The 19,098-nt window shown below is 43.9% G+C and overlaps 1 protein-coding gene across 2 annotated transcripts in view; it reads right to left on the minus strand.

Annotated features, from left to right (window-relative positions):
- gas7b (growth arrest-specific 7b) overlaps positions 1–19,098 on the minus strand; it is a 56,370-nt gene that overhangs the window by 31,052 nt on the left and 6,220 nt on the right. For both annotated transcript variants that reach the window (XM_041962723.1, XM_041962722.1), the window contains exon 2: positions 5,441–5,558. In XM_041962723.1, the coding sequence (XP_041818657.1) occupies positions 5,441–5,558 (118 nt within the window). The remainder of the gene's footprint in view (positions 1–5,440; positions 5,559–19,098) is intronic.

Here is a 19,098-nt window from a genome sequence, read left to right on the forward strand (position 1 = left end):
TACAGTTAAAAACTTTAACGACATTAGAAGGACATTAACAGATTTACAGAGACACAGGCACAGTGGTCACTCTCTATGTGCTACACCTAACAAGATAGCATATTTAGCCTGTAAAGTTTAGCAAGTACACTTCACAAGAGTGGATGTTCTGGATACGTGTTTGTGCTTATACTGTGGAGAAGAAGAAGAAATTTGTTTCACTTCACTTTTAGTGGACACGTGACCAAAAAGAGCCACAGACTCTGAAGCAAAACAAACTATATGAGCTACAAAGTGTGTGGCTGTGTGAGCTGTGGGCCAGGCTAATCTCTGGCTGCGACAGGAGGGTGACGTTACTGCTTTATGCAAATATAGGTTCAAATTAAATGATTCAATTTGCTCTGTGTAAATAACTCCAACTAAACCAGGACATGTAAAATATAAATATAAATATGTGCAGATTTCTGTAAAAGCTGTCACTTACAGGGCTGATCTGTTACAGTTACAGTCTACAGCATAACGTCATTTATAAACAAGCGAGACGTTTTTATCGTTTGACTCAGACTTCATTCAGAAATACGCGGTAACCGAGGGGACTGTGTGCCTGCTGTAAATCTACAGTATGAGTGCCGGGACTGTTGAGTATTTGGTTTGGTGTGTTTAGAAAGGAGGCCGCTGGTCAGGCTGGGACGGGAGGAGAGTCTTAGGAGACGGCTGGTGCAAACCACAGCACCCTGCACCGCTGCACCCAGCAACACAGGAAGGAAAACCTAAAAAAAAAAACAACAAAGCTCTGACACAAGGACGTGCAGGCCTCACCCACGCACACAGCTCCGTTACTATGGCGACGCTGAAACACAAATGCACACACGCACAGGACAGCACCTAATCGAGCTGAACTTTAGAGTAACAAAAGGGAGGCCCAGTGAAAATAGCAGGGATGCTATAAATACCAAATGTTTCAGAAAAAATGTTATCAGATGGGTTTGTTTGGAAACAGATGCTGCGGTGGTGAGTTTGAAAGAACCGCAAGCCTGTAGTACAACGTGTGTGTTAGGACTGACCGTTCTCCAGGCTTTCATTTAGTCATCATGCAGCGAAGACACGGAAAGAGAAGTCCTGGAGGCTTACTGCGTCCTCAGAGGCCACTTTTACAACACCACAGTAACAACACTGCTTTATTTATGAGCCAGGATACAGATGTTGTTTCATGTGCAAGAAGTGATGAAAAATTCATCATTTTCTCCCTCAGCAAATACTGTGGAACTCAATATGATCAGTTTTAATAGTGAAGAAAAACCTCCACACCCTGTCGCATGAAGACAAAACAGATCTGTCATATTCCCACAGGAATATCATGGAGACTAAGAGGGAAGAGTCAAACGTTTTGATCTTCACTGTTGAAGCATCTAACGGCGACACATTCGAGATGGTCAAAAATAGAGAAGGAGCGGAGGAAAAGGAGGAGCGACTCCCCCGGTCTCGTGGATGGGTGGAGCCCTCATCTAATTCTGGATCCCCTCTCATGGCCACGATCTGACCGCCGCAACCATGATCAGAGGCGAACATGATGTGAACAGCTCTGATGTGAAGCTGGTTACACTCTGAAGTGACTGCTAAGCCACAATCCCTGTTATATGAAGGCCACAGGTGAACAGAGTCACTGAGCCTTGTTCGATCAGTTCTTTAAAGAGTGATTTAAGGTGCTTTCACACCTGTAGTGCTACTCGGTTTGGTCTGTTAGCTCATTCATTGGTTTTGGTGATGTCATCCTGCATCTACATGGACTCAAGTCAGCAAATACATTTCTGGTGACTGACAGCGAGTCATGCAGCACTAACTGTGCTTACCATACGTGTTTACTTATTTTGTCTGGTGTCACAAAGATCTCACAAAGAAACAACTGACCATGCATTATTAGTCGTGACCATATTGCATATAAATAGTACGAAACAGATGGAGAGAGGAATTTTGTACTGGAAAATAATGGGAAGGTAGTTACTGTATTACTGTTTACAGGTGCAAGACACTCATTTTCACATTCTACTGTATTAGGGAAAATCTCCACACTCATGCGCATACATGTTACCATGGTTACCAAATGATGTTGCAGAAATATTGGCAATAGGCTCTTACAGAGATCGCTTTGTTAACAAGTCACGATCAGCAGATGGATTTAACAGTAGCTTGGCTTTTGAATTCATGCTGAAATCTCATATTGTATCTACTGTAATGAGCTCCTGTGGTTGGTCTGCTGTGCTTTCACAACACAGTTCAACTGGAAGTGGACTGAAGTCCTCTTTTCACAGCAGGCTCAGTCCGGTTGTCCACGGCCTGCACCTTCTGTTAGCAGACACCAGCTAGCATTACTCTCTGCTAACAAACCCACAATGCAATGTGCCTCCTTTTACAGATGAGAAAAGCTGTCTGTGGTGATGCAAAATAATAAGCAGGTAGTACAATGCATACAATGCATCATTTGAAGAAACTCAGTGAGTGACCTGAGCTAACATGTTCTTTAGCTTAGACAGCCCCCCCCCCCCCCCCCCTCCCCTTCAACAAAACTCTCATTGAATAAAATGATGTGGAAACCCAAGAACAAAATGCCAGAAGGGCTTAAACAGCAGAAGAATGACAAATAGAAAGAAGCTGTGCCTGACTAGCACTAGTGAGTCCCAGCTGGCTAGCATTAGCTCAGCATCCAGCCCTGCAAATGGTGCCGACATCTCACAGATGAATTTTGATGTGACGCACCACACAAGAGACTGTATAACTGTGTAACCCCCCTTTACCCCTTCCATTAAAATGCATTCTGGGTGACCCGATTGCCATCGGATAGTGCTTGACCACATAGTAAATGCACCCAAAACCCATTGACATGCCTCCGGAGGTGGTCAGAGACACACTGTGACCTTGTTGAACACAACTGCAAATGCAATTGTGTTTGTGTTCACACACAACAACTGCGTGGGTGGTAATAAAAGCTGTTGCTCGGTACCAAATGGTCACCACAACCCTCTTCTCCAACTGTTCGGTCGAGCCCAAATGGGTGTCTCTTCTGGATAACACTGGTTGCAGTCTTTCACAAATAAAATCAAACGTTTGACGGCCATAAGTAAGCTTGACAACCAGTCTTCAAACATAAAGATCTCCATCACTATCCTCTCCCAGCAGTCTCCACTGCATTCCTGCATCCAGATGGTCCTCTGGACAGTGGTGCCACTGACCACAGCTGGAATAAAAGCAGCTGCATAAAACAACATTCTCCTCTGCTTTCATCTTCGGCATTCCGGTTGTCAAAGACAGCTTCTTCCCTGCTATGAAAAGCAATGAAAAGTCCACGCAATAGCACCGCTTCCCAGATGGCTGCCATCTTTGCTTTTTGTTTGTTTGTTTTACCGTTGTTTTTTTGGACCCACCCAAACGAGAGCAGAGTGTAAGAAGAACAAGAACATGAAGAAGAAGCTGGACAGAGCGGTTGGATCTCAATGTGGACCCTGAAGACACATAAAAACACCAGGCGTAGATGTAATCAGGTTAAATTATATCCCAATACAATCTGGATGAAAGAGCCACTTTAATGTAAGGTGTAAACAGGTTGTGGGAAACCTGCACTTTCAAACCTTTATTACATCCTGAAGGCAGAAGCACATGAGAGCTGCCAAGACACGATATTAGTATCATCAGTCAGGTTTTACAGTGAGGTCACCCAGGGACAGTAAAGACAGACTATGCTGCTATGTCTGCGGAACAGAGGAGGGTATTAAGCTGTGTCTGTGCCAGTGAGTGTGTGTATGTGTGTGTGTTTGGGGAGACACTGAGCGGTGATTGTGTTGACAGAAACAAGGCACTATCAGCAGTATCAGTTCTTCTACGCCCTCTGTCTCTCACTGGTACCATCACCGCTGTAGAGACGCAGGCTCGTAACCGTTTAACTCGATTACTGTCGGGCGAAACCGCTCCGGTGTCGTCATTCCTCCACGGTAAATCTTTTATGAAAAACATTGTTTTATTTTTACAATCCAAAGTGTGGCTGGGGAGCAAAGAAGGACATCTTTTTGTGCAAAGTGACAGATTAAAACTGGAGAATGTTTTAAAGCAGGTCTTTCAGAGAGATGTAGACCTCTCACAGGTACGCGCTTTAACTTCTGTGTGTGGACCCACAATATAAAAGGTGCTGATCATCCTGATTGGGACAATATGGATTCATCCACAGTGTAATGTGCCTCTGATGTCAGGCTCCACACACAGAAGGTTACAAAATGCAAGAAGATCAGGATTTAAAGCAGTGCTGACGCTAAACAAAATCCTAAATTGGGTTTGCAAAAATATGTGAGAATAAATCCCATTCATTACAACTTGGGTGTTACTTTAGTAGTTTGGACCATCATCTCCATTAGTCTTTATGAGCTATTTCATCTATCAGCCATATAAACCACTTTAATTGGAGAAACCAAAACAGAGTTTAGATAAAATGTCTGTGATGATTCCTCACTACAAAGGAAAACTGTGTGCACACAACTACAGGAGGTACGGTATGTAAGTAGGTTAAACTACTAAAAATGCTGAACCACTAAGTCTTAACAACTATGTGTTTCTTGCCCAGTTGGATTCTCTTAGTGATGATGCCAAAACTCCACATCTTAGCAATGAACTTGGTGAGTACAGTGCAGCTATTAAAGATGGTTATGACGGCGAGAATCCAAAAAAACCCACATTGTAATGAACCCAAATGATCCTTTCAGCCATGTTGATTACAGAGCCCGCTTTCCTATAAAGAAATTCTGTTATTTCCTCTCACATTGTGGCAGATCAGAGATTTTTAAACTGTGAGGCGCACCTCCCCAGGGGTGCGTGGAGAGAGAGATGTGAGACAAAGACACTGCAAGAGGTAAAAGGGAAAGGTGCATGCTCATGTCCAAAAAGCAACAGGAGGACTTCAATTTGCATAAAAAAAGGCACTCCTCAGAGTCATAACACACATACCTGAAGACACAGACATGATGCGCATATTTTTAGATTCAGTGTGACTTACACTTGCAGAGGATATCATAATAACCATGTCCATCAGTAGTAAATATCCAGAAATCTGCTCATTGAAAAAAGATGCATCTTTTAATTCCAGAACTTGCCTGATAATTATGTTTTCTTCTGTCCTTAACTATTTCTTAGTGAACAACAGCAATGACTATGACTAGCTTCCTGCAGCCTTGTGATCACTGTTGGTTGCCTGTTTGTGTGAGGGTTGTGATCACTGTTGGTTGCCTGTATGTGTGAGGGTTAAGTTGTGTAAATAAAAAAACTCTGATGAGATGTACAGAGTCAGGTGAGCAGTTTTCCTGAGCTTAGTTTTATGCTAAGCTAAGTAAATTGATACCTGTAGTCACAGCAGTTAAATAAACTGTGCATCCCTGTTCAGAGCAGAACGTGTCCTGAACTGTCAGATGTCATTGGCTCTTACCGTTGCTCGTGGTGTTGACGTAGTATCGCCGCCCTTGTGGAGACATGTAGCACCTCCACTGAGGAGGCAGGGGGTCTCTGAGGTCCTCAACAGGGAGCTGACTCAGAGATGCTGTCCTCTGTCAAAACAGAAAAAGCAATAAGAACATCAGTACGTGTCGGTTACCATAAACAGGCCCAACACCACAGTGGAGGCTAATTTAAACACCAAGTTAGATCCAAAACAAAGATTTATGTCTCAAGGGTCTGTCCCAACTGAAACAACTGCTGGAGATAAACAGAGAAAAGAAGATAAAACAAAACCACTGAAGATCAGGCTGCACAAGAGATGCAGCAGAAATGTGCAGCACTCAGCTCGGGTTCAATGAGGTTCTCATTTCCTCAAGTATTTCACAACCGGCAACCAATGACATCATAGCAGAGCAGGCTGAGCTGCCGCTGCTGCCACACAAAGAACAACAAGCTGCCTCTGCAGTTGGACTGAGAGCCTGAGCTCCAACATACACGAGAAGACCAAACTGCACACATCTGCTCCTGATTAGCCGGAGAACAACAGGCCGAGACCATTGTAACACATTAAGGAGATGCTGTTTGGAGAGCCAGATGAAATTCTATATCAGCTATAGTTTGGTCATAGGGGTCCGTGGCCACTCATTCAGGCATCAAGAAGAGGTTGGCGTTAGTAAATGCAAGGAAACTCAATCCGGTCTCTGCAGGCTAGATGCGATTCAGCTTCGCGGCAATCAGAGACACACTGTAAAGGACCGTTTGCTAAACCCCGTCTCTGAAGAGCGACTGTCCAATCACAGCTTTATGATCATAACTGGGCATGGAAGGCCTGCCAAGCTTTGGCTTTCTCTGCAGGCTGAAGTGCTGCGCATGGCGCTCGGAGACATACTCAGTATTTAAAGAGTTTGGAGGGTGAACAGCTCTAAAGTAAGCTGCAAATGTCTGGCTAACTATCTTATTACCTACGATAAAAACATCACGGCCGAGGAGAGTTTCACACTACGTTATGTTCTGGGTTGCAGGCTACATTAAAAAGCCTGTGTTCTCCACTAGCGCACTCACTGTGGGTTGCAGTCCTGCATGCTATCAGAGTGTAAGCTGATGTTGGCAGCTGCGTCCTGCTCTGTATTAGAGTTTGGGGGAGTTTACACTCCAGCACCCCCAGCCAAACCTGTTGCCTGTTTTAGCATTTAGCACGCTGGTTAGTCCACATTCTCAAAGCTTTTTGTTATGTCACATTCAAACTGAAACATACCGTGAAAAATATCCAACTTCTGTCTTTGACTTGCATCTGTGTGAGCAGCCAAACATCATCATCATCATCATACTTACCAGCACTAGGACTAAGTAGCTCCCCAATGCAATACAGGAACAATGCTGTTCCCTTTTTTCCATTTCTTGTACATGGCTCATTAAGTGGTGGACTTAATGTCTAGAATATGTAGCTTCGGCATCGATGTGTTAAGAGAGCTGGGTACCACTCAATTTGTCAGTTTCCCATAGATCCCCATTATACATCAGACATCAGTGTGGAAAACTGTTTGACAGGACACATCAAACTGCAAACAAAGTCAGTTATTGCTGTTCCTGTGTTCTTTGTGTGTGTGACGCAGCCTGGGACAAACACTAACGTACACGAGCATCATCTTAAAATCAGCTGGAAATATTAAAAAGTCAGCCAGGGATGGTCTCTTCACTGTGCTAAATTTAGCTTCACTAGCTTGCAAACTTTGGCTGATACAGTCTGTCAGTGACAGTTCAACGGTCAGCGACAAGCTATGCGCTGCATCCTGGACTAATCAGTGCGCCGTGGGTCAGTTCGGCTGTTTGAGAACAGGAAACCAGTAATCAGTGAATCTGACTGGCCTGAGTTCTCTTCTCTGACTCTGAAAAGTGTCGGGAGGCCACGGCGGAGACGTGTTCGGATCAGGGTGGGTGAGGGGAAACAGGACCGCTATTCATTATCATAAGACACAAGAGGAAGAGGATGGCGAATACCAGCTCTAAGGCAGCATCTCTTCGCAGATATTTACCATCTCATCACCCACTTCTTATCAAGCAGTATTCAATTTAAGCATAAACCAGCCCTGGAGGTAAAAGCTGCATCACTGGAGGAAGAAACCCAGAGCCCTCTGGTCTCACAGGAGGGAGAGTATGAATGCATGTCAACCCCGGGTGACTTATGACTACATGTAATTACATGTCTCTGACAGCACTGCAGCAATGTTTTCCCTTTGATGGCCTCAGTGGTCACTTTTATATTTCTCCTTCGTGTGCCTTTAAGAATCGGATTTGCTTAAATAGTCAAGTCATTTCCGACAGCAGCGAAAAGTAGTCATGGATGTAACAGTGGATAAACTTGCACGGCCTTAAAGAAAATCTGAGCTATTTCCAATCCTGCCGGTGACACAGGATCACATGCTTATGGACTGAAAAAGAAATGGGAGAAGAAAGTCAATAAGGCGGCCAAACCACAGATACAGTTAGAGAGGAGAGGCAGTGCACATGAGTGTGTGCAGCCCTTCAGTTGTTCCACACATGTTGCTCCTAAGTCAGAAAACATGACTTGTAGAACATTTGTTTTCACTGTTCTAGTGTAGAACTGAGTGAAAACAGCAATAACACTGATCTGCTGAGGGGGGCCCCCAGAGCAAAAATGAGCCGCTGGCCCCTATTGACCCCTCATTCCTCCTACTCTGTATGTGAGGGAGTTTATGTGGTTTATATGTAGCCTGGAGTTGCATTTACTCCGTCAGTCTGCTCAGCTTGAACACTACCTGCCCCTCTGTACATGGTGTCAGTTAGTTTGAGGTATTTTGCTTTAAAGCAAATTAATTTAAGAGTATGCACCAGTGAAATATCAGCTGATAACACACAGGTGTTAACACAGAGGGGCAGACAAGACCGGAACTAATGATAGTGCAGGAGCCAACTTAAGGTGGTCTGTGTAATTACATTCATGGCTACACAGATCTATCACTGATCCAGGACCATTATTCTGTGTGTCATGGTTCTGGATGGCTAACAGGAGCAGGTGCATCATACTGCATGTGACTTTTTAATACGTACACAAACAATTAAATCATTCTAATGCTTTTTTTCTTTATTACATTTCTGCTCACATGCATATCACCTAATAACTGAGCTTTAAACGTATCAATAGCGGAATATTTTCACTTTTGACAGAGCCAGGTTAGCTGGTTACTCCTGCTCCCAGTGTTTATGCTTAAAAAAGTTCCCCAAATATTTCAACAGTATTACAGAGTCTCTGGCCACCAGGGATTTTACATGGTTTGCACTGACTTTAATGGACACTACTCAGTCAAATTAATCAGTTATCGTCATTTTAATCCCAGCTAATGGTGTTTCTTCTGTCTTAGAATCTACCTCAAAGATTGCCTGCTGAGTTTAGAAAAGGGTGATATGGACAAAATGCTCTATTAGTACTTTAGTCTTATATTGCGTTATTAAATATAACATGATATCGTCAATTTTTGCCCAAAAATTAATTGAAAACCTGTTAATGGATAAGATAGCTCAACAAGAAAGTATGTTTTTGGCTAATCGAGCAAAATAATTCCTGGCAATTTTGGGTACTTCATCATATTGAATAAAAATCCAATATTATCAACCCTAAGTGAGTTTGTATAATATACATTTTCCCATAACAACCAAGTGGCTGAAATGTCTGGGCTCCACCAGATTCAGATCCAGGATCAGTGCTAAAGTGTGCCAGTAACAAAAGGCACTTTCTCTGCACTTCCTGGTAACTTTCCTGTTGCTTTCCTGCAGCCTCGCTGTTGTTTGGTCACGTGTTCATTATCAGTGAAATGATACCACAGTATTGTTTTTCTCTGGGCTAAGCAGAAACGGCTCTCAGAAGCAGGCAAAGACAGATGGGAGTGGGAAGGACACTGATAACGTGCAAAAATCTTGGACGTGAAGACATTTTAGGTTGTTGACATGGTTCATTTCCAGTGCTGCAATCAAAAAAACAAAAGTGGCTCCAAATCTCCTGTGCAAGTTTTGGTCTGTTGAGACATCCAGAGACCTGCTTCAAACCGAGACACGAAGCTTTGACTGAAATACTCTGAGCCACTGAAATTCTCCTCCCTGACAAAAGTTTGGGACAGCTTTGACAGTCCCGTCTCACACACACACACACACACACACACACACAAAACAAACATGAGCGAGGGAATCTGGAGCACCTTGGTGGCGAGGAGCGCGATGAATCTCAGAGCCAGCTTGTCTCGGCATATGCAACATTAAATAATGCACCATTCCAGATGGTTAACCTTCTAAACCCCAGACTGCCTTTGGCTCCGCGTTCACAGCATGCCAGAAAAGCCCCTGGCAGAGAACACAAGGACTCATCCCGGGCCGCGATGACTGAGGAGCGACCACAACAATCACTGCTGCTGTCTGTGGGCTCCACAGACGCTCCCAGCATGTCTGCACGTCGCTCGGAAAGATGAACTTTTAATTCGACCTGCGTTAGTCATAACAGCAGTCATTTGAGAAACATGAAGATAAGATAACAGAGTCTAGGAGCAATATTATTTTTACCAATAGATTGTGAGCCTGTGAAATGTGCTTTAATTACAACATCAGCATCAGACGCTGAATATGATCATTATGAGGGACATGTTTTTCTAAGAAGGACCACTTCCAACAACCTTTTTTACATCTCTCGCTAACTTTACATGACAGAACATAAACCTGTCGCTCGGTTTATGAAGACTGAAGCATCTATGATTGGAACTGCATCCGGCAGGAAAAATCTGTGTTGGTGGACAAGCTGAGAGCAGAGTCTCTTACGTGATGCACCTTGAGGAACAGCAGTGCAGTCACTCTTTGACTGTGAGGGACTGGTGTTTGCTGTTGATATGAACATGGTGTTGTTACGACTAAAATCGATCAATCAATCTTTGTGGTCCCTGAGGAAGAAACTTGGCTGGCGGTCAGATGACAGCAGCCATATAAACAGGAGCAGTCGCAACAATCAGGCACTCAACATAGACTCAGACTCAGTTACCACGGACACATCAACACCATCCTGAGGTAAAAAATACGAGAAAAAGTGGGAAAAAATGCAGCCGATCCAGATGATATTCATGATTACTTTCCTCGCTGCTGAACAAGGAAGCAAGGAGAGGAGCTTTTTTGCACATGAAAAGCTAAAGGAAGCTGCTCTAATCAATATTTTTCTACTACAAACGGACCAGCTGATTATGTGTAATGTGAAAGGCATCGCTGGTCGTTACAAATCTGCAGAAAACCTGCAAAATTAGCAACAAAATGAGCGTAAGGGTAAACAAGCTTTAATAGAGCCACTACACACAACCTTCCCAGTGACAAACAGCAGGTAGCGTTAGCGACTTGCTAGTAAACATGATGGAACTGAGTTAGTGGCTAAAGAGCCAGACAGACAAATAACCAAAACAGAGCTAAAAGGAGAACATTAAATTTGTAAAGGGACCAAAAACACAACGTCAAATGAGTTCTCCTGTTGCTCTGCCTCTAATCTCTGTGCAAATAAACAACTGCTTACTATATGGTGAGAATATACCAGCGCTGTGTTTCCAAGTGCCACAAAAAAATCATTTGCAGGCTTGAGGACTTGAAGTTTAACATGGTTCAAATGCAACACACTTTAATGCAAAGCCTGATATGTTGTAGAAGCCAAAAACATGAATCCAGTTATTTTACACTGAACCGCTGAGTTCTAATCATCGGCTTTGGTCAAATTCTTTAGGATATTTGGTTCCTTTAATCAAAGTAAGCTTGGCTTCAAAAATGTTGTAGCCGAAGAGGAACTGTAACATGTCAAATGTTTATGATGCTAAAAAAGAAGAAACCAAATACTTCACTGGTATTATAAACAGATCCCAGCATTTTCTTTCTCAGATTATAGGCATTTCCCACACATCCCCAAACACAGGCAGCATCTCTTATTATGGAAAACAAAATACCTCATGGTCTCTCTATTTCAGTGACACTGGCTCCCTGCCTGGAAAACCAAGAATAATTTGTTAAATTCCCTTGGAAAATGCTTTTAAATAAATAACCAGTCTTGCTTTCAGGTCAGTCACAGAGTAACAGTGTAGTAAACTTGGTCGTTGGCCCTTCACCTGGATTTTAACAGCCACAGCTGAGACCTGCAGCTAAGATTCAGCTTGTTTCCCTCTTACAGACATTAAAGGAAGTTCAAACCCTGGGAATTATCTAACTTCTAGTAAAAACTGTCTTCTAATTTAAGGATTTACAACTAATGATCACATTATTTAAAACAAATCCACGGGACAAACAGAATTAATCTCGAGCTCAGCAGGCTGTAACACCCTTTCGAGTTCATTCTTCCACTGACGTCAGAGAAACAATTATTTTTAGCAGTTTCCACCATTGAGCAACGACTAAGCCCTGAGTCGTCAGCTTTCAGCAGGTTAGCGGCGTTACTACACAGACGTGGATTGTCCCGAAAAGGTGAGTCATCAGATGCAACCGTCGCTGTCTGAGATCACATGGATTGTGAAATGCTGGTCACCCACTCACTGGCTGTGTGGAGGAGGACCAGTGTGCAGCCTCAGTGGTCCACAGTTTCAACAGACTGGATTAGGACTAAAGTAGCTGTCCTCACACATGCCTGAGTGACTCAGTGCCTCATGACTTGTGACAGAGTGAGTGTGTGTGTGTGTTTGCATGGTGTAGTTGCAAGTGTGGGTGTGAAATAGCTTTTTTGCCTTGTAGTGCTGGGTCTCGCTGCTACGTGTGTAAGCTGAATTTGACCTCCGGTGACCCCTGTGGAAACATCTGGATTCGGGAAGGGGAGAGTCTGTAGGGGTCAAGGTCTGTCGGAGCGGCTGTCCAGTTTCCAGCTGGAACGATCCAGAGGTTCCTGAACATGAACATGAGCTGATACTTGAGCTGTTAACGACGTGGAAACGGTCCTAGACTACAGCACCAGGGGCCATGTATAAAATACTCTTTATTCAGTGTGGTTTTATACGAGCTGGAGGAAAGCACAGGTTAGATCTACGTTTTCAGCATCAAATACTTGAAAAAAAAAAAAAAACTTGGATTCATAACCGTTGGATCCCAATTGGGAATATGTCAAAACATCTGAAGTAGCTTTGCCAATAAATCCCACACTGTCACTCCCTCATATATCCAAAGCTCTGCTCACAGAAATACACATATTTAGTAATTTATCTGCACGTTTTGGCAGAGAAGTGGATTACACTACAGGAGTGTTTCCTATGGATGATCTGTTGCAGTTCAACACATTTTTGCAGTCACTATGAAGCCACTGCATTACACTGGACAACGGTAATTCGCGGCTGCAGGCTAGAAAATTTACCTTTAACCCTAAAGGCAAAGCTTTACCAATGGATTCACCGCATGATCTCATTTTAACAGGCATAACTGGTCACTCAGCCTCTGCTGCGTTTCAATATTCTAAAGTTAAATCTGACATCATGTGAGAGAGCTGGATCAGACTGATAACGGCCTGACCTGACATAAACGGGGCGTTGGGAACAACAATGAGCACAAGGTGTGGTAAGTCCCGTATATATATATATATATATATATAAATGCCTTATGATGGCCTGTCCTAATGTTTTTGTCTGAGTTCTGTGACAGTGACACGGAGAGTACTCACAGACTCGCACAGCACAGAATGATGTTGTTGGTGCTGTCAGGTGGAACGGTGAAGTCTGTTCCTGGCAAATCATACAGATCATATGTGTCCATTATCCAAGTCAGGGAAAGACACCAGGCTGTGACTGGCCGGAGCAGCGCAGTCTGCCATGAACCTCAGCTAAGTCATGACAGAAATGTAAAACTGCGATCGCCTAATCTGACACAAAACTATAAGGTCTCAACATAAAAATGGTCGAACACGTCTTTCAGTAAAATTAGATTTTTACCAGATTTAACTAATTATGTAATCCAGTGATATTGATGATATGTTGTTCCCTTTATGAACAAACTGTGAGCTCCCTACGTAACTGCTTGATCATATTCTGCTTTCATCATTACCTCAGATGAAAATCGTCAAATGAGGCCTGAGGGATACCTGCAAGATGTTCTGAGCGCAAACCTAATCACGTCTCCACTTCATTCCAATTAGTCCATCCTGAGGAGAGCGTGTGTGGCATGCTTCGTCTACTTTTCCACACTGTGAAGACGATTCATACTGTATGCAGGCATGCACGTCCTGAGGAGAAACCAAACAAATTCCAGCTGTATACATACTGGAGCGGAGCTGTAAACAGCCACGAGCAAGCGCACAGCCACAAACACAAAGTCTCTTTCATGATCAGATGCAGACGCAGAGCGCAGGCCATCTCTAGTCTAATAAAATAGTAGCGAGGTGCACAGTGGATGCATGCTGTGATGTTTTCTTCCCCGCTCGCTCCCTCCTCTGCCTCGTCCTGTCAGAGGAGCATGGGAACAGAGGTGTGACAGACGGGGGAAGTGTCTGTTTCCTATTATTCCCTCATAAATACCTCCACCTTCCCTTTCTGTGGCAACACTGTCATAGCTGCACAGCCCGGGTCGCTGGGAAGTTCACACACAAACGCTGATGCTGGCGTCTGCGCCAAAACAGACGCAGCTGCCCAATCAGCAGCGTGACGCTGGAGCAAATGCTGATGTACAGATGCAGCACCTGCAATTAAAGAGCTGTCACATTATCCGGTAAACATGGAGTTCTAAATGGACTATGATATATATCTTTATCTTACCAAGCCCATTGTTTGCCCTGATTGGGAATGCCATTTTGGATCTAGTTCCACATTGGAAAAATTAATTAAAGTGTCAATATGAATTTTTTGAAACAAGAAACAGAACACAAATTTTATTACAAATGAAAAGTTGAATTAATAAGAAACAAAACGCACTCTCGCTCGATTCAGTACACTCTGGGATTTTGCTGTTACAGTCTGACGTGGTCTGGCATGACCAGTAGCTCATGGTGGCTAAAGTTAGCTGACTTTATTTTGATATTGCTGTGTGAAGTGTTCATGACTCTTTTCCACTTGTGCTACTGACACACTAGATCCAGCAAGGTGCACAGGCTTGCTTTAACCCCGAGTTTGGCAAATCTTTAACTAAACGGTGATGGTGAACATCACTCAGGTTGTCGTTCATCTGAATAGCGAACATGCACTGTATCTGGAAAAAACTTGAATTTGCCACCAACATTATATACAGATACAGCAGCTCTTTGGGCGTTAATGTTTGGGTTTTAGTTCATAAAAAGTTAGTTGTTCATCACTCTTTATCACTATGAACATATGAGCTGAGACAATTAGTCGATTAATGAATTAGTTAATGGACAGAAAATATATTCATTGACTGGTTGGTCTAAGTCATTTTCAAGCAAAAAATGGCAAGTTCAAGCTACTTAAGGTGAAAATGGGGATACTCCATTTGATCTCTACGTGCATTTATGGACATTTAACTGGAAAGCTCACTACTCACTCCTTTCTGACGTCTGTGTGTCCTGGTTTGACTGAATTATGACACTGAGAAGAAGCCACCAAGGGTTAAAGTGGAGGGGTGCTTTGTTGACTTGACTGCTATTTCAGAGGCTTTTCAGAAGCGAGAAGAAGCTTTTGAAATTTGGAAATTGGATTACTTCTAATGCAGAAATACGACAATACTGGCGCTCCAAATCCCTCCAGTGACCCACACAAAACAAACACACTAATGAACGTAGAACTCTTGAGAGCAGCGTGACTGCATCTCTGTTGTCGGGCCTATTATCAGCGGTCCCCAGCGAAGACTGTAACGCTAACCTCTTTCCCAGGAGGTCTGGAGCCGAGTCGAGAGCCCTGCGGGATCACTCAGTGGGCGTTCAGACCTCATGTGAGAAATGCAGCCGGGGAGAAATTTCTCACACGTACGCTTTGCCGCTAACTACTAGACCTAGAGAGAAGAATGTGTCAAGATATGGCAAGAGTGCGCTGGAGTGAACGGAGGAGGGGTGAAAGAATGAAACAGTCCTTGGAGGGAGACAGAGTGAGACAGGGAGAAGGGAAGAGGGCGATGGGGGCTGTGGACCGTATCTTTATTTGGGAGACATTGTTTTGGTTTGGGCAGATGTGGGAGCCTGAAGCGAAGCCACATTCCCAGATGCAGACACTCGAAGAAGAGGAGGGACGCACATGCGTGCTTAAGCGTGCACTCTGTCGTACATACATACTGCACATGCACACGCACTGGTTTCACGTGTGTTTGAGTGAGCACATGCAAACAAAGCCTGTTTTGTCATGTCCCGTTCGTCTCACCGTCCGTCCTCCGAGCTTCTAAATCAGCCACACAAGTGATGAAGACGGGGCCGCTGTAGCACACACCGTGCGCCGCATACAAAGAAGTGTGCGCGGCAGTTTGCAGATCTTATCTGCGCAGGCCTGCTTATGTTCTTGGCATCAGATATGGCACAATGTCAATCCGCTGTTCTGCTTTCCACCCAAGCACTAGACTCGCTGAGCGCTCCACAGTAACTAATGCATGTCACCGTGACGAGTCAACAGCCATTGCAGCACAACGCCACGAAGACTTATCAAAGCCCGCCTGCTTCACCCAGCTGCTGAAGCGAAATTTTGCAACCCCAGACGTCCGGGTTGTAACCACGTGAGTCAGTACAGCGTTAAGCTTCATGCACACTGTCCTCCCCCAAAACATAAACCTCTTTGAAACAGATGCAGCTTAATTCTTGAGTGTGCATGCCAGTGGTTAAGACTGTGTATATACTGTTGGGAAATATCAACTGGTAGACTTCTGTGGTTCCGCTGATACAGGCTTCCCCACCTGATCTGGATTTCCCCCTCCAAATGTCCCACACAGCCCCCTTTCTTCTCAAATCACCAAGCTTGTTGTGAGTTATGAACCAGACGCTTTAACGCATGGAATATTCTGATCACTGTTCGCTGTAGATGAAGATCTCACAGGGGTTTCCAGTTTACTGCTGGACTTCCGCTGGTTTCATCGGCGCGTGGCCTTCAGGGGAGCACTGCAGCAGTTCACAGTTGGGTGTGAAGCAGCTGGAATGACAGTCAGCCTCCATGAGTCTGGGGCCGTGGTACTCTGCCAGAAAATGGCAAGATTGGGAGCAGAGTCGCCGCCCAAAGTGAAGGACTTAAAGTATCACAGGGTCTTCGTCAACAAGGTCGAATGGAGCATCAGATCGAAGGGCAGAAAAGGTCGGTAGACTGCTGTGGTGGGAGAGGGAGCGAACCACAAAGGATGCATGTCATACATGGATACACTGATCCACGTCTGGAATGCTTTTCACCCCGCCTTCAGCAGGCCTAAGCACTTACACCTTTAGACGTGGTTGGACAACACTTTGCATGAACATGTTTGTTTTAAGCATATCCCTGATCCTCAACCAAACATTAAATCTGTCTCCCAAACACCAGCTATCAAGCTATCGGTAGCAGCTGTATTTGAACAGCCTAGCTGCCTCACAGAAGCAGTGCTGTCTATTCTGAAATGCCCTTAAACTAAAAATCAAACCATATACCAAAGATGGTAAACATTTGATATACTCTCACCAACTCTACTGAAGCCATGTGGGCGCTCTCCCAAGTTAGCAGCCACGATAATTAGCTCAGATCCAGTGTACTGGTAAATACTCTGCTGCTATTGAAGGCCCTAAGCTCTACTCTGCCCTACAGAGCTGAATATACATGGGTGATTCAGACCTGAACAGACCTGCTCCATCAATTTTGAGCATCCCTTTGCCCCTCTGAACCATATTTCAGGCCACTGATCCCTGCAAATCAAGATTTACAGAACACTACAGAGGAGTATTTCACCAGCGTTTGGCCAAATTCCACTGGTATGCAGGAAAAAAAACGGGAAAATGAGGCCCAAGATGAAAATAACTGCAATTACTCTTAAACTGAGCAAATGTTTTTCAAGCTATAACTCAGAAGTTCAGACACTAGGACCAAAGAGATGAAAGCTTTCCTCTCTCTGAACCCATGACCTAAATCTGGTAACAAATTTGCTTTATTATATTAATCACACTTACTTTAAAAGCCTCCTGAACTGACTTGCTGCCACATAACACCACCACTTTTTGAAAGCATTTCTCCTCTCCTGTGCCCGTCGCTATGTATCGAGGCATTTATGTCCTTCATCACAGCCCTGCAAGCAGTCGTGTGAAAACCTCAAACCTGTTCTTCAGTGTCACAACAAACAACAGACTGTGGTTACTTTCAGAAGAGCCACAGCGGGTGCTCCGCAGTCATTCAGCTCATGTTTCACAGCGCGACATCGGGACGTCCCACGACAAGAAATGACTGTGTTTTGACTGACGTCACCGCAGGAGGGGTGGTGTTAGTTTTCCGGCGTGCCGGGGAAGCACCTGGCTGTGTGCTGGAGGCTCTACAGCCGTGGTCCTTGGCATTCCACGACAGAGATTATGCCAGGCTAAATCACCATCCGAACCTCTGCTAGAAGGCCCCCCCAGCTCGTTTTCCGCTCTACAGTTTCATAATAAACACAGCTGACACTCTACCAGGAGACGCATTAGGGAGACAAAGTGGTTCTCCATAATTTACAGCTCACTGGAAACTGCTTACAGTAGTTCCCCTGACTACAGAGAGGCATCGTGGCACATGGTAATTCACACTGAACAGAAACAATACATGATGCTATCATAACAATGTGAGCCCAATATTACAATTTAGGAAAATCAACATTACATCATCTTCAAATTGACTTCAGATTACTGGCCTCTTCAAGTGGAAAAAAAAAACCACACTTGATTGTATAATATGTGGCAACCTGCTCTCAAATTTCTCATCCATGTGAAGGCGTTGGGGTGGCGGGGGACTCCCTCCAGATGGCCCCTGGCAGGCCCAGCTGCAGGGCTTCTATTACATGTTAACTGCCCATGTTGATATTTCAACACTTGTAGGGGAGTCCTGAATTATTATGGGACTGTCAAATGCAGCCTCAGAGCAACATGAGTGTGTAACTGCCCCCTGACCAATTGCTAAAGGCTTTAACCCAGTGTGTCACCAGTTCAGTGATTGAAACTGGGCTTACTGTGGGCCCCAAACAAGGCTTGGTGCCTTGCACTTCCATATGAACAGTATCTGTTCATATGGAAGAGCTTGTTTTGTCAAACCAACAGTAAATAACCCATAAATCTTATATTTAATCATTTTTAAAAGGAAGCTTAAAACTTTTATCTTTACTTTAGTCTTTAATTGGTTCCTGATACAGGTCTGAAACGTTTGTGCTTTGCCTTGTGCTCACACACTGCTGCCCTTCTTTTAAAATGTTGTATTTTACTTGATTATATGCATCCTCTGTAGTCTGTTTTTACCTATATTTCATTATGCTGTGATTTGATGCTTCATCCTTATTTTCATTTTATTTTATTGCATGGTTTTATGCATTGTCTTCATTTTCATCTTTATTATCATTATCAAGTGGGTTTTATTCCCCATCTTATTTTGCATTCATTTTTTATCTGTTTTTATGTCCATTCTGTCTTTTCTATGTGAAGCACTCACTTGGTGATTGCTATTTCTTTCTTGTAAAGCACTAGTAATATTATTATTATTAAGTCAGCATTATGAGATGCAGGGCCCCATCTTAATAGCGCAGGATCGAGCAAAG

The sequence above is a fragment of the Chelmon rostratus genome, chromosome 21 (assembly GCF_017976325.1).
Source record: "Chelmon rostratus isolate fCheRos1 chromosome 21, fCheRos1.pri, whole genome shotgun sequence".
NCBI classification, from domain to species: Eukaryota; Metazoa; Chordata; class Actinopteri; order Chaetodontiformes; family Chaetodontidae; genus Chelmon; species Chelmon rostratus.